At 35.6% G+C, this 15,051-nt stretch overlaps 1 protein-coding gene across 3 annotated transcripts in view; it reads left to right on the top strand.

Annotated features, from left to right (window-relative positions):
• GPC5 (glypican 5) overlaps positions 1–15,051 on the top strand; it is a gene marked incomplete at its 5' end in the record, with an annotated part of 1,368,327 nt that overhangs the window by 236,713 nt on the left and 1,116,563 nt on the right. For all 3 annotated transcript variants that reach the window (XM_082366023.1, XM_082366025.1, XM_082366024.1), the window contains one exon: positions 10,803–11,491. In XM_082366023.1, coding sequence (XP_082222149.1) covers positions 10,803–11,491 — 689 coding nt within the window. The remainder of the gene's footprint in view (positions 1–10,802; positions 11,492–15,051) is intronic.

The following is a 15,051-nucleotide window of genomic DNA, read 5'->3' on the forward strand; positions in this document are numbered from 1 at the left end:
TTGTTGTGGAGCACAGGCTGTAGGCACGCGGGCTTCAGTAGTTGTGACACGTGGGCTCAGCAGTTGTGGTGCACGGGCTTAGTTGCTCCGCGGCATGTGGGATCTTCCCAGACCAGGGATCAAACCCGTGTCCCCTGCATTGGTAGGAAGATTCCTAATCACTGCACCATCAGGGAAGTCCTATAATGGCTGTCTTGATGAAAGGCACTTACACAGTTTGAATTGCAAGCTGAACTAGCCACTTTTTATTCTGAACACATTTTTTTCATGAAAAAAAATGATTGACAGACAAAATACGATGATTTAGACCTGGGTACCTGGCAGACATTTTCTCAAAGTTGACCAAGATGAGCCAGCCACTTCAAGAAAACATCTTACAGTGCTGTTGCCGGTGCTTAACATTTGACCTTTCAAGAGAAAATTGGAATTTTAGAAAACTTACAGCTGTCACCATAAACTTGAAAGTTTCCTAATACTTACAGATATGATGACCTGTGTCAGCATTGGGAAAATATGAATAATGCATGAACCAATATTTTTCAAATGTCAGTGCATAAGTTACAAAATCACGCATGGATAACCAAACCATTTATAGTGAAATACAGACCAATAGGACATTGCAATTAAGTACTTGTCAGGTTTCGGTCAAGCACTTAATTACGTCAAAGAAGAATGTTAATTATCCGGAAAGATGATTACATATATCATCATACAAGTTGCCTTCCTTTGGCAACTGTATGTATGTATGTGGCTGGATTTTTTCATATATCTCAACCAAAACTGCATATTGTAACAAATTCAATCCAGAAGCAGATATGAGAATCTAGCTCTTTTTGATTATTAAGCCAGATATTAATGAAATTTGCAATAATATAAAATAATGCCACTCTCACACTAACATTTTTTGTTTTGGAAAATACAGTTTGTTTTTTTTTGGCAAAATATATACTTTATTCTAATGTAGTAAGTTTGTTATGATTATTTTTAAGTGTACTTAGTAAATATTTTAAAATAATTATCAATTTTTATTTTTAAAATAATATATATTTATAAATGTAACCCTCCAAGATAAAAGCTCTCAATAACTTGTAAGAATGTAAAGCAGCCTGAGAACAAAAACTTTGGGAATCACTGAGCAATGTATGTAAATTTCAGAGTCATCAGCTTAGGGGTTTCATGTACTGTTATTTGAGTGGTGTTATATTGAACAAGGTCATATGGAACAGGAACCATGGCTTTGAAAAATCTGGCCTAGGATTTAGAGGAACGAGTGAAAGAAAAAATAAATGTACTCATATAGGATGTAAGAGAATCAATATCATCAGATTTCAAGGCTAGAGTAACCAGGAGAGTGTGAGCCCTGAGAAGAACATTGCATTTGGTTAGGAAGAGGTTGCTAGAGACCTCTGAACCATGTCAGTGGCTCAGGACAACCCCTGATCTGACCCAATCAGTTATTTCTGCCTGCCCAAACCTTCCACCCTTCCCTAATGGAACTTGAAGACTGTTACCAGCAACGGTCCCTATTTCCTCAACCTTTATCTCTGAACGGAACTTGACTTCCTTGTTCTAACTAAATCCTGGTGCATCTTCCTTTACAGTCTCTTCAAATATAAACTTTTTTTTTTTTTGGAAGGTTGGATGTGGTAAAAGAGCAAGCAGTTTTTATTTCCTTCTCCACATGTCTTTGGTGATAAAGATCTTACATGGTATTCTTTTCAGAGATAAGGATGAATTTTTCAGTTAATAATTCCAAATATTAGAAAATACGCAGCTTATTTGACTCCAACACAACACATGTAGGGCCTTCTCTTCATTTATTTTTGTTATAGTAATAGTAATAGTGTTGGTTAATGGTATTAGTTAATTTCCAAAAAGAGGAATAATTATAGTAGCTAATTTGGATTATTCCACATAATGGCTCAATGTGCTAAATTAACAATGAAATCTTTGCCTTTTATTCAGGTATATAAATAAAGTTTTGTTTTGTTTTGTTTTGGGCTTAAATACATACCAAACCTCCCAATTTCAAACGATTTAAATAGACTTTCAGTGTATTTAAAAAGAGACCATATATCCTAAAGTTTCAGAACCCAAACTCTGGAGCCAGGAAGCTTGGATTTAAATCCATACACTTTCTATGTAAACCTTGAGAAATTCACTTATGTTTTTGGTGCTTCAGCTTGATCATCTTTAAAATGGGAATAATAATAGCAATAATAATAATTATTTTTATTATTTTTCTTCTAATTATTGTTATTGTTAAGAGTACCCACACTATGAGTTGGAAAATCAAGTGAATTAATTTACCAAAAGAACTTAATGAAACATCTAGCTTATGATAAGCAAGTACATGGCAGAAATGAGGGATTATTATTATTATGATTCTTTAATGTATTTCGAGCACGTTCCACCTACAGGCACTACGCAAGTATGTAGCATGTACAAATTCATTTAACTCTCACAGCCACCTTATGAAATAGGTACCATTAGTCTATTTATTTTCTGATGAGAATAAATGAGGCATATGGAAATTAAGAAGTTTACAGTCACGCAACTAGTATTTAACTAGAGTGGACTTGAACCTAAACCTATCAGAATGTATTGAGCTCCTGTGGGCCAAGGGTTGGGAGATATAAAGCTGAACAGGACAAGATCCCCCTCTCAAGGGACCCATGATCCCTCAGAAAAGGCAGGAGGTTACAGCGATTCGTAAAACGTTTTCTAGCACAGGATGTAAACGTAAGAGGAGGGAGAGTTCACCAGGCATCATCTTGTACTTACCCTATCCCACAGTCAGAACAGGCACTATCACATACATTTTATTAAAGATAAAATTGATGTTTAGGGAAGTTAAATGGCTCATTCAATTGGTATATGAAAGAGTCTAGGCTAGAATCATTGCCTCCTGAGTTTGCTAGTCAAAGGTAGACATTTTTGGTCTTCCATGATCAGTATTGTAATAGGCTGAATACTGGCCTCCAAAGATATCAGGGACTAATCCCTGGACTTGTAAATGTTACTTATAAGGAAACAAGGTCTTTGCAGATGTGATTAAATCAAGGATATTGCAATGGGGAGATTATCGTGAAATATCTGAGTGAGCCCTAGATGCTCAAATATGTCCTTAAGAGAGGAAGGCAAAGGAGATTTGAGATGTACACAAAAAAGACAGTGTGACTGTGGAGTCAGAGACTGGAGTTACTTACCCACAAGCCAGCAGCCCCCAGAAGCCAGCAGAGGGAAGAAACAGTCTCTTCTAGAGTTTCTGGAAGGAGCTCAGCTTACCCTATCTTGATTTCAGCCCAGTGGTTCTGATTTTTCTTACTTTTGGCATCCAGAATGGTGAGAGAATAAGTTTCTATTGTTTTAAACCTACCAAATTTGTGGTAATTTGCTACAGCACTCATAGGAAACTAATAGAAGTGTTCTCCATGGTTGGAGGAGTTGTGTGTTCCTTTATCCACATAGTTGCTCCCATTCTCCTCAAGAAAATTCCCCTTGGCACCTGCCAAAGACTCACAACCTGCTAGCACAGTACTAGTAGTAGTACTAGTAGCTAGTATGTACTACTACATACTGTCATTTATCAGATTTCTGGTTATTGTCTCTAACCAACTCAAGATTTTATTACTGACTTTCTTTCCCTTAATTTCTCTTGCCATCATTCTTTTCTACCTCAGTCTCCACTGATCTATCCAATATTCTGGCCTCCACACACGCCCTAGGTCACATTATTTTTCTTATTCAAGGAATATTCTCCCACAGTTCCCATGCCGCCTCCTCAGTCATCAATTTTCATTTGTCTATCAAAGTACTCCTCTCAGCAAATGAATATCCAGTAAATTCTCCACCCTCAAAAAACCAGAAACCTTTGACCGCATATATCCCTTGGGCATCGGCCTTGGTTCTCTACATCCGTTACAAGAAACATTTGCAAGAGCGTTGTCTATAGTTGCTTCAATTCCTGTTCTCTTTTGTGCTCACATTCTGCTGAGGTAGATCTTGTCAATGTCAGTAAGAGCGTCTCTCTTGTCAGTTTCCATGGTCAATTGTTATTCCTCATCTCAGTTGACCTCTTAATAGCATTGAGATGATGGATTACTTTCTTCTACTGGAATCACTTTCTTCCCTTGGTTTCTTGCACACTCTGCTTTCCTGATTTTCTCTTTCCTTCACTGCCTTCTTATTCCCATTCTTTCTGCTGGCTACCCTCCTTTTCCTGAACCTCTGCACTCTTCCCAATCTTCTCTCTTTGGGTTATTTCATCCAGCACCATGACTCATCAGTCTCAGATCTATATCACCAACCTCAACTTTTCCCCCGAGCCAAATTATTATCGTTTTATCTAACTGTGTATTGATAAACATCATTCACATTTTTAATTGGCATTATCAACCTTAACATGTCCTAAATAGAACTTTTAATTTCTAACTCACACCATAAACATAGTGCATCCATAGTCTTGCTTATCTGAGTTAATGGCACCAGTGTACATCCAGCTGCTGAGGTACAGACTTCAGAATTTTCCTTCATTTATCCATTTCCTCTACACCCTACACTTGCTGTACAACAGTAAATCCTTTTGGCTATTCTTCAATACATATGGCCAGTGCCATCACTTTTTGCAAGTTGGCCCATGACCACTGTAGTCCAGCCTTCAGTGCCTGTCACTCATCTTATTACTTATGTTACTGAAGCCCATTCCCTGGACTCCCTGCTTTCAGTCATGCCCCTGCCCCAACCCCTGCTCCACCCCTGTGGAGTTGATTCTCCACACAACAGCCACTGTGATCCTTTAATATGCAAACCAGATGACATTTCTGCATGTGTAAAATTATTCAGTAGCTTCCCATTTTACATATTAAGCCCCCAAACCCCTTTCCATGGTTTTATGAGGCCGCTGTGATCTCTGCCTGCTTCTCTGACCTTTCCCTCCATCACTCACTGGTCTCCAATCACATTGACTTAACTTTTGTTTTTTCCAAAGTCAACAAGCTTTTCACAGCTCAGAACCTTGCATTCCAGCTCCTCTGAACCTGCAAATCACTCCCTCATCCTCATGGCTGGGTCTGTTTCATCATTGAGGTCTCTGCTCTGCACTGATTGTATTAGTTACACAAGTGCTTAATTGAGTTTAAATTCTTTGAAAAATCATAAATTGACTTTTAGGAAATAAATGATTACAAAATGATATTAGAAATAGATGTGAAGCACCATGATGACCAAATTAATAGGGAGGGAAATGAGGAAGGAGAAAAGTTGAGAAAGCATTTTTCCATGCAGTGCTTATCCTAGGAGAACAGATTAATTACCAATATGTTAATTCTTGGTGATACAGATTAATATCACACTCACTATTTATTTGTATAGATGACTAATTTCTGAAGAATGATATTATAAATCATACTGCATAACATTTAAAGATATGTCATTAAATTAATATTCTGGAAAACTTAACTACACATGAAAAAATTGAGGAAATATGCAAATGTCACAGGGGTGAATTCAGTATAAACATAGACTGGAGAAATAGGTAATTGCTTCTTATAATATCTGCAGAGTAGTTATAATGATCTTCTGATAATTAAATGAATTATTAAATGTGACTGTATTAAAATAATTGGAAGGCATTTTTGTAAAAAAAAACGTAGGAGGAATTACAATTCATTCTAATGTTTGTGATAAAAACTGAGAAATTGCTCTTTAAATGATCTAGCTATCTATTCATCTATCTATAATGCAGTACAGAGGGATACATAGTTTTTGGCACAAACTAGCTCTAATGTAGCAGGATAGTAATGAATTATCTGTTGCAGTAACAAAATCTGTGAGTTGAGAATTGTAATGCACAAATATGTAAATTTACTCTAAAAATTTCTCTTCAACACAGATACACATTGTAAAATCATCTGATTATCCATGGTTGATATGATTTAATCTTTCTTCATCTTTTTCATTGCTATGTTTGAGGATGTCTGTGGCCTTAAATTATAATAAGCACTTCAAATTTTGTATCTTAAAATGTTCACATATAGAAAATTATAAAAAATATGAAAAGGGTCATAAAATGTCTGTTCATGTCATGCTGGGGAGGTTACTATAACAGTTATTTCATGATCATTAGTTTTGAAATCAACTTAATCTTTAAAACAATAAAAGCCCCATAAATATTGTTTCTCCCATTGCAAAAAACCTACCTGCATGTAAATCTTCACTGACTTTTCAATGTGTCAAATTTGATTTCAAATCAATATCACCTGATTTTTTTTCTCCACCAGTTTTATTTAAATTTAAATCCTTGATTTAAGTGTCAGTAGTTCTTTGTACCTATAATAAAATGTCTCTAAAGGGGATGTGGGCTGGAAAAAATTAATGTAAAGTTTCTAGTCATAGGTGTTTTGCTGTTAAATTTTCACAGAATGTTAATGTTGAACATTGAAGTAGATGCATGGACACCAAGGGGGGAAAGTGGCGGGAGGGTGGTGGTGGGATGAATTGGGAGATTGGGATTGACATGTATACACTGATGTGTATAAAATGGATAACTAATAAGAACCTGCTGTATAAAAAATAAATAAATAAACTTTTTTAAAAAAAGGAAATTTAAGTAGATGCAGATAAACTTCATGCATTCCAAATTCACTTTCTACTTAATGAGATAATACATAAATTAATTTTCTCATAATGCTGGGAGAAATTATGTTTTTATTCAGTCAGTAATTAGATTGTAGCTTTTAATTCAATGTACCACTCTTAGGCATTAAAAGGATAGTTGGAAGTTTCCTGCCTTGATAGACTTGATCTGATATCACTGAAAAGAAGAGCTTATTGAAATTCTCAATGGAAAAACAACAAAAAGATCATTTTTCCTAGGCTATTTCTTAAATTCCTTAAGCAAACCTAACAAATGTTTATTCTAAATATATGTTACAATTTTAGGCACATCAATAAAAAGCTATTACTTGTATAGCTTGAGTAAGGGGTATTTTTTATTTATTAAAACTTTGTAATCAAAGCAACTGTATAGTTTCTCTTTAATAATTAAGTAGATATGATTAATTATTCAGCACCCAACCTACCTTGGATTTATAAACGCTGGTTTTGTATGTCAGTTATTCTTTTTCAGAACTGCAAGATATTTTGTTCATTTGACAATTCTTTTGACAAGTTTAAATTCTTGCTAAAATCATAATGTTAATTCCATAAAATGAAAGCACTCAACTTCATGGTAAACATAGTAGGAGAACAAAATGATAGTTTAGCAAATTCAGAATTAATACAAACAACTAATTTTTAGTAAATTCAACTTCTGATTTTATGAACTTTTCAGAAAAAATTACTAACAAAGTTATCCAATTAGCTGGCTTCTAGATTGTTCAGTTACTGATATGTGTTTATATATTAAAATTTATGAAGTTATTAGGTCCAAAGATTCATAAAAGTATGTTTATTCCTAAGCATTAAAGAATCAAATGTATATATTATAGAACAACTGTTCTCACCATTGATTGAATTTAAGAAACGTTTATTGATAGAATCACAAATAGACACATTCAAAAATACATACGTAACATGTTTAGAGAATTCAATTAACTGGAATATGTCAGTATCAGATTTAACACAGATTGAAAGAAAAATCCTTATATTGTGATGGGTTAATAGCATAGTGAAAAACTGTTGTAAAATAAATCTATTTTTAGAAGCCATTTGTGTTCAGTATTTAATCAGATGTTGATATCTGAGAGTGTGCAATCTCTTATTCAAAGGGTAGTAAAATCAATATATAGTTAAGAAAACTAAAATTTTAATATATACAATATTAAGGGAAAGTTTTTAAATGTTGCTGTAATATGACTTTTTAATTTTTACCAGATTTTTAGTTATTTTGTTTAAAAAATAAAACTAAATCAGAGGAAAACTAGTCTGAAGTAAAGATTGTAGACCTTTTCAGAAATCTATTTTTTAATTATTAACTCAAACAGTATTCAACTTAGTTTATTGACAATAGTGCAGAGCAGCCTTATAAAGAAATAACAATATTTAGAAATACTATCCTCATTTTTATTTTGAATGGATGCTCCTAAATATTAAATATATTTTTAATATTGCTTTTGTAAAATAAACTTGCAAAACCTACTAGTTATAGCATCTGAAAAGATAAATCCCATATATTCCTGAGTCATTGTAAATTACAATTTAATGGGAATGGAATTTATAAAGAAACATTTTATTTTTTACTTAAAAATTTTTTTTTTTAAATTGTGTGTTTGAACATCATTTAGAGTTGGCAGGAATCAGATGGAATGCTTGTATTGCCTAGGGAAGCATTCTACATTAACTGTACAGGGAATCATATGGCAGGTATCAATGACACAAATGCAGCTATAGCGCATACCTTAGAAAACCTGGTGGAAAGCATGTAAGAGTGCCTGTGATGTATGGGTTTCTTTAAATCTATCCTTATCTTAAAAAAAACCCTAAATTATTTGCAAACATTGCTATTTAACCATTATTGGTAAATAAAATCATTGCAACTTCACAATTCATAGCCACAAACAAATTGCTGAGAAAAAAAATGAGCCTGTATTATTGAAGAAAAAAATATAGTCTCAGCAGTTTTATTTTAGTTCCAACTGCAAAGGTTTAATTTCCTTTTCACACTCACTCCTGTTGGTCTGTGGGGACAGTGTAGTGGCTGAGATGGAGCTCTGGGGTCAGACTGTCAGGGTGGAATGCTTGCATAGAGAACGTGTCTCAGATTACCTGCAACTGCAGTGTTTCAAAAACTGGCCAGATCAAAAGAATCACTGGGGCTGCATGTCACATAGAGACTCCTGAACCAAGACAAATCTACTGAGTTGGAACTCCGTTGCAGAGACCCAGTGATCTGTAGTTTCCCCACACAGCCCAGGTAATCAGGCCATTTGGGGAAACCTGGTGTTAATGCAGTCTCACTTGGCAGGGCAGCTAACCTGAATTGAAGGCTTCAGTCACCCTACTAATTCCATTCTTTCACACTTTCATTGAATACATAGTATGTCGCTTATTCTCTAGTGGGTACTGGAGAGGCGTGGCTAAACACAGGAGTCCTGCCTAGTTAAAAATCTTGTTTCGAGTGCTCTGTGTTGCAATAGAGTTGCAACATCCTTTAAAGCTGTTGCCTTTGATTGTAGGGTAGGGGCACTTTCTTAGTTCCAGCTGCTATAACAGAATACAGTAGACTGGGTGGCTTATAAACAACAGAAATTTATCAGGGTACCGGCAGACTCCATGTCTGGTGAGAGCCCACTTCCTGGTTCACAGATGGACATCTTCTGGTCGTGTCCCCGTGTGGCAGAACTAGCAAGGGAATACTCTGGGGTCTCTTTTGTAAGGTCATTAATCCCATTCATGAGGGCTCTGCCCTCACGACCTAATCACTTCCCAAAGGCCTCCACTTCCAAATACCATTACATTGGAAATTAAGTTTCCACATAAGTTTTGGGGGGACACAAACATTTAGTCTATACCATGCACCTTGAAATACCACACTAAAGCCGGGAACTCAAGAGGAGTCAGTCTTGGAATAGAATCAGAATACATGGTATTGTATTTTATCTGTCTGTGTTCTTTATGAAATTTTTTGTTTGTTTGTTTTTATGACATTATGGCATATTCATGACACAGTTTCACTTCATTAGTAGCTCTCCCTGCAACCCTGCTTTTATCATTTCATTTTATTCTACTGTTCATCTCTTTTTATAATGTACCCAGTGGTTTGATTGCTGAATTATTGTGTGGTCTTTTACAACCTAATTTAAAATAACTGTAAGATTGGGGTTATGGGAGATAATTTTATTGATGAATTTTATAATTAATTATATATCGACACAGTCCAGTATCATATTTAGGCTAATTATAAAATGTAATTACTAGGATATCCAAGGTGGTTGGCTGCTGTCTAAAGTTATCATTTTGAAATACAATTTTCACTTGCTGATTACTACAACCTCCTTTAATTTGTGGATAAATCATTCTCTGTTCTTTCTGTGGAGAAATTGATTTGGAAGCATTCATTACAGAAGTAAGATAATAAAATATCCCACAGTAAAGTCTTTGAAGATAAGATGATTAAAACAACAGATGACAGACAGTTCAGAAGGCGGTCACACACTTACTTATTTTCATCAGTTAATGCAAGTTATGATTTTCCCACTGCTTAACAAGATTTGACAATTTTAAGGATGGTTTAATCATGAAATGGTTTATTTTCTTTTTAATTTGAACATTCTAGAAGCCTGACAATTCTCAGGTTTCCCTTTGGGAATTTAACCTCTCTTTGTAGTAACTAGTCTATAATCTACTAGCTTTCATTCTGAAAAAAGAAAAGAAAAAAGAGAAATCATAAAAATACAGTAAGTGTTGAGTCAAATATTTAATGTCATTGTCTTTTATAAATAATGAACTCATGATTGGAAATTGTTCTCTTAGTGACATTTTTTTTTCTATCGTTAGCAGGTTATGAATGACTATGAATAAAATCAGTGAGAATTTACTATACATGTAACTTCTTTCTGTACTTTTTGTGTCTGATCCTAGGAAATACATACCTATAAGACGTGTGTGTTGTGCGTAATGCCTACCTTCCACCAGGCATTATTCTTGGGAAGCTAACTTGGGTTTAGTAGGCTGAGCATTCCCATTTAGATTCTTAGGTTAGTTTTGCTGCATTAAGCTCATTTACTGTCTGGAGCAAGTGGATGAACAGTTTTAATATGAATACTAAGCCTTTTCATCCTTTACTTCTGCTTTTGTTACAGAAACCCTTGAAACTCTCATCAGACAAGCCGAAAACTACACCAGTATATTGTTCTGCAACACCTACAGGAACATGGCCTCAGAGGCCGCTGCTTCCGTCCAGGAGTTCTTCACTGATGTAGGGCTCTATTTATTTGGTGCAGATGTTAATCCTGAAGAATTCGTAAACAGATTCTTTGACAGTCTTTTCCCTCTAGTCTACAATCATCTCATTAACCCTGGTGACAGTTCCCTGGAATACTCAGAATGCATCCGGATGGCCCGCCGGGACATTAGTCCATTTGGTAATATTCCCCAAAGAGTACTGGGGCAGATGGGGCGATCGCTGCTGCCCAGTCGCACGTTTCTGCAGGCGCTGAATCTGGGCATTGAAGTCATCAATACCACAGACCATCTGCACTTCTCCAAAGAGTGCAGCAGAGCCCTCCTGAGGATGCAGTACTGCCCGCACTGCCAAGGCCTGACTCTCAGTAAGCCTTGCTTGGGATACTGCCTCAACGTCGTGCGAGGCTGCTTGGTACACATGGCAGAGCTTAACCCACACTGGCGCGTGTACATCCGGTCATTGGAAGAGCTGTCGGATGCCATGCGTGGGACATATGACATTGAACACGTGCTCCTGAACTTCCACTTGCTCGTTAATGATGCTGTGATGCAGGCTCACCTTGATGGACAGAAATTATTGGAACAGGTAAGCAGCCACTCAATGTTTACTGATTTCTTAGAACTCAACAATTAGCTATATATTACCTAAAGTGTGTTGATTATAAGCACATCATCATGTACTTTAAATTATGGCAGCTTAACAAGCTAATACTTTAGGAAATGGTAGGAGAATGCATGAGTTATCATATTCAATTCTAAATATATTTTACATCTTACATCAAAATTTTGGTTAGCTGAAGTACCAGTTTCTCCTCTAAGTAGAAGTCTTCTTATAGGGTTAGTTCAGTGAGGTAGAGAGGGCTCAGTTTTAAAATCAGGACCAGTATAGATTTGATTCTGCTGTCTGCCAGTAATTGTCAAGTCCCTTAGCTTCTCTGAGCCTCAGTTTCCTCATTGATAAGAAGAAAATAGTAACACATAACTTTTGGAGTATTCTTTTTTGGGAAGATAGGCAATCATGTAGGCATACTACCTAGTATGGTGCCTGGTACTCCAAAAATGGGTAGTTATTGTTGGTATTTCAAAAGTATTCAGCTTTAAAATAGAAAATGCCAGTTATATAGTCATTAAATGAAAACTTGATATCTTAGGTTTCAAAAGTGTTTCTTCAGAGACTCTCCAGAATCTGGCACAGTCGTGGTGTGATGATTTTTTAACACATGGTGTATATGGCATCACAGTGCTTTCTTCCAGGAAGACTTTAAGAAACAAAATAATCAAATCAAAGGACATAAGAGTTTTCTATTTCACTCACCTTCTGTAGAACCATTTCAAAAAATATTCCCAGGCCCTTTAGTAATAGTTCTCATATCCCATACAGTGAAGTAAGACACGCTGTTGCTGTTTATCCTAAATCTTTTGTCCTGAAATAAAATTATACTCTTAGTGCCAACAGAATACATCTCCCCACCCTGGCACTGATTTACTGAATTAATAAACATTCTCATTATTGGCTTTGTAAGTCTGTTCCTTTCATTAATTTCCAATAGAAATTGGATATGAAAATCTTTATGTCCAAGCACATACCCCCCCTTTTCTTGCTAACTTTCGAGGTCTTTGCAGTGCCTGTGTGAGCCAATATGGTACCTTTATGCAAATTAGACAGGGTGTCATCTTTCGATGGATGTCATGCCATGCTGTGGCTCAGCAGGTCCAGCGTGAGCTGGATTTCACTTCTCACTCCTGATCCGTTCAACTGGGTATCCTTACGTAGTCAACAAGGCTCCCAACCATATGCAATGGTGCTGGTCTTTTTGCAGTATCTCATTCCTTTAGGGAGATCATACATGCACCAAAATTTTTGCAAGGTGTATAATAAACCAACTCAAAATGAGGTTTATAATAGACTTCTAAGGTTTCATGTATTTCATAGTTATGAGGAATAAGCATTTAGGTGCAGGAAACAAAACACCAATAATATTGAGTATCTCCAGAAGGAAAACAGGTACAAGAAATCTGAAACCAAGTCTAGATTTGAATTATTATATAATTTCAGACAAGCCATTTAACTTCTCAGGGCCAGAGTTTTCTAATATATATAAGTGAGCTGATTTTTAAGATTCTTTTTATTATGTATTTTGGAGACTTGGAGGGCCTTTTTGTATCCTTAAAGTTTATCACATAGAAAAATATCTACTTTTTCTATTCCAAAGGCTAAACTAACACAGGTTTGTAGTTAGAGAGACATGTTTCAAATCCTGAGTTTGCTACTCATTAGTCATGTGTTCTGAACAAGCTACTAAAACCCTCTGAGTCTGTTTTGTCTTGTGTGAAGAAGGGAGTGATGGTTTAAGTGAGACAAGGTAAGGCTCTGACATTCGTAGATACTTGGTACCTGAGAAGCTTGCTTTATTCTTTCCCTATTCTGGGGCCAGCCCTGAGCAAACCTCAGTGAAGCAGGTTACTTTAGTATCATAAATGATTAGACTCATCATCATGCTTGTGTTCTATAAATAAATTTTAAACAATACTTTTGTCATATGAAACTCCTTGGTGGATTTTCAAAGAGCATTCTTTCCTTTAAGCAAATAATTCTATTTCATTTAATAAATGGTCCTTAACTATCTTGAAAAACATCAATTATTACTAATAAATTGTAGATTCTTTTCCAAATAAAACAACTGAGATTTTCTTTTTAACTTATGGTGACAGAGGAGAAACTGACTTTAAATTCCTTGAAAATTGGCTCATTATATTTATTTCTGCCAACTTCAAAGTGATTTATAAGCTGTTTATCAAGCTTTGATAACCAGTTCACACATCAATGAATTTAATAAATTCAAAATAAATTACTGGTGAGCCAGAAAATAATGACTTTCTCACATTCCCAAAGCAATCTCTGAGATCTAGTACTTTCAAGTCTAGTCCTCAGTGAATACGTACAGACACTTTAAGAAATCCATAGGGGAACCTGATGTATCATACTTCCGCTGGATGAATTTCAACTGGAAAAAAAAATTCTCAGTTTCCTGAGAAAATTATAAATATCTTCTATTTGGTAAACCATTAAAGAAACAAAATCTAATTTATAAGAGAGCATTTAAATTTTATAATCGTTCTGGGGATTAAGACAAAAATCTAATAAAGCATTAACAGAGGCCATCAAAGTATGGAGATTAAAAGCACAGACTGTACTCTCAGACTGGATTTCCCATCTGTCTCTACCACTTACTAGCTGTGAGTTTGGGAACTTGATTATTTAATCTTTCTTGAGTTTCCTCTTCAGTGAAATGGGGCAATAACAAACAGTACCTACATCATAGAGTTCTTGTGAGAATAAAATGAGCTTCGGTTAGTGTCTTATACATGGTAACTGTTTAAAGCCTACTAATTATTAGTACATTATGTTCTTTATAAATACTTCATTGATTTCTCTGGTGTTTTAAATGCTTTCAAAGTGAACACCTCTTTCTTAGAATTCAAAAAATATTTTAAATGGGCATTTAACGTAAGCAGATAATTGTAAAGATGTTCCTTGAAGGAGAAGAAAAAACTGGAATTTTATTTATTTAAATTAATTTATTTATTTTATTTTTGGCTGTGTTGGGTCCTCATTGCTGCGCGTGGGCTTTCTTTTAGCTGTGGCGAGCGGGGGCTACTCTTCGTTGCGGTGCACGGGCTTCTCATTGCGTTGGCTTCTCTTGTTGCAGAGCACGGGCTCTAGGCGTGCGGGCTTCAGTAGTTGTGGCTCGCGGGCTCTAGAGCGCAGGCTCAGTAGTTGTGGCACACAGGCTTAGCTGCTCCGCGGCATGTGGGATCTTCCCAGACCAGGGCTCGAACCTGTGACACCTGCATTGGCAGGCAGATTCTTAACCATTGCACCACCAGGGAAACCCCAAAACTGGAATTTTTAGAAAATATTATTTAGAAGTCTACAATGTGTTTTAATATTAATGGATATTAATAGCTAATTATTTGATAACAGTAATTCCCTTGTGAGGAAATGCTTGAATGATTTTTTAGTAGGAAATGATTTAAAGGATTGAATGATTTCTTGGTAGGAAATTATTTATTCATTTTGTAAATAAAAACTTGATATTTTAAAAAAGTATATCTGCTATTAATTAAATTTAGAGTGTTAGTTAT

The sequence above is a fragment of the Balaenoptera borealis genome (genome assembly GCF_965194805.1).
Source record: "Balaenoptera borealis genome assembly, chromosome: 18".
In the NCBI taxonomy this organism is placed as follows: Eukaryota; Metazoa; Chordata; class Mammalia; order Artiodactyla; family Balaenopteridae; genus Balaenoptera; species Balaenoptera borealis.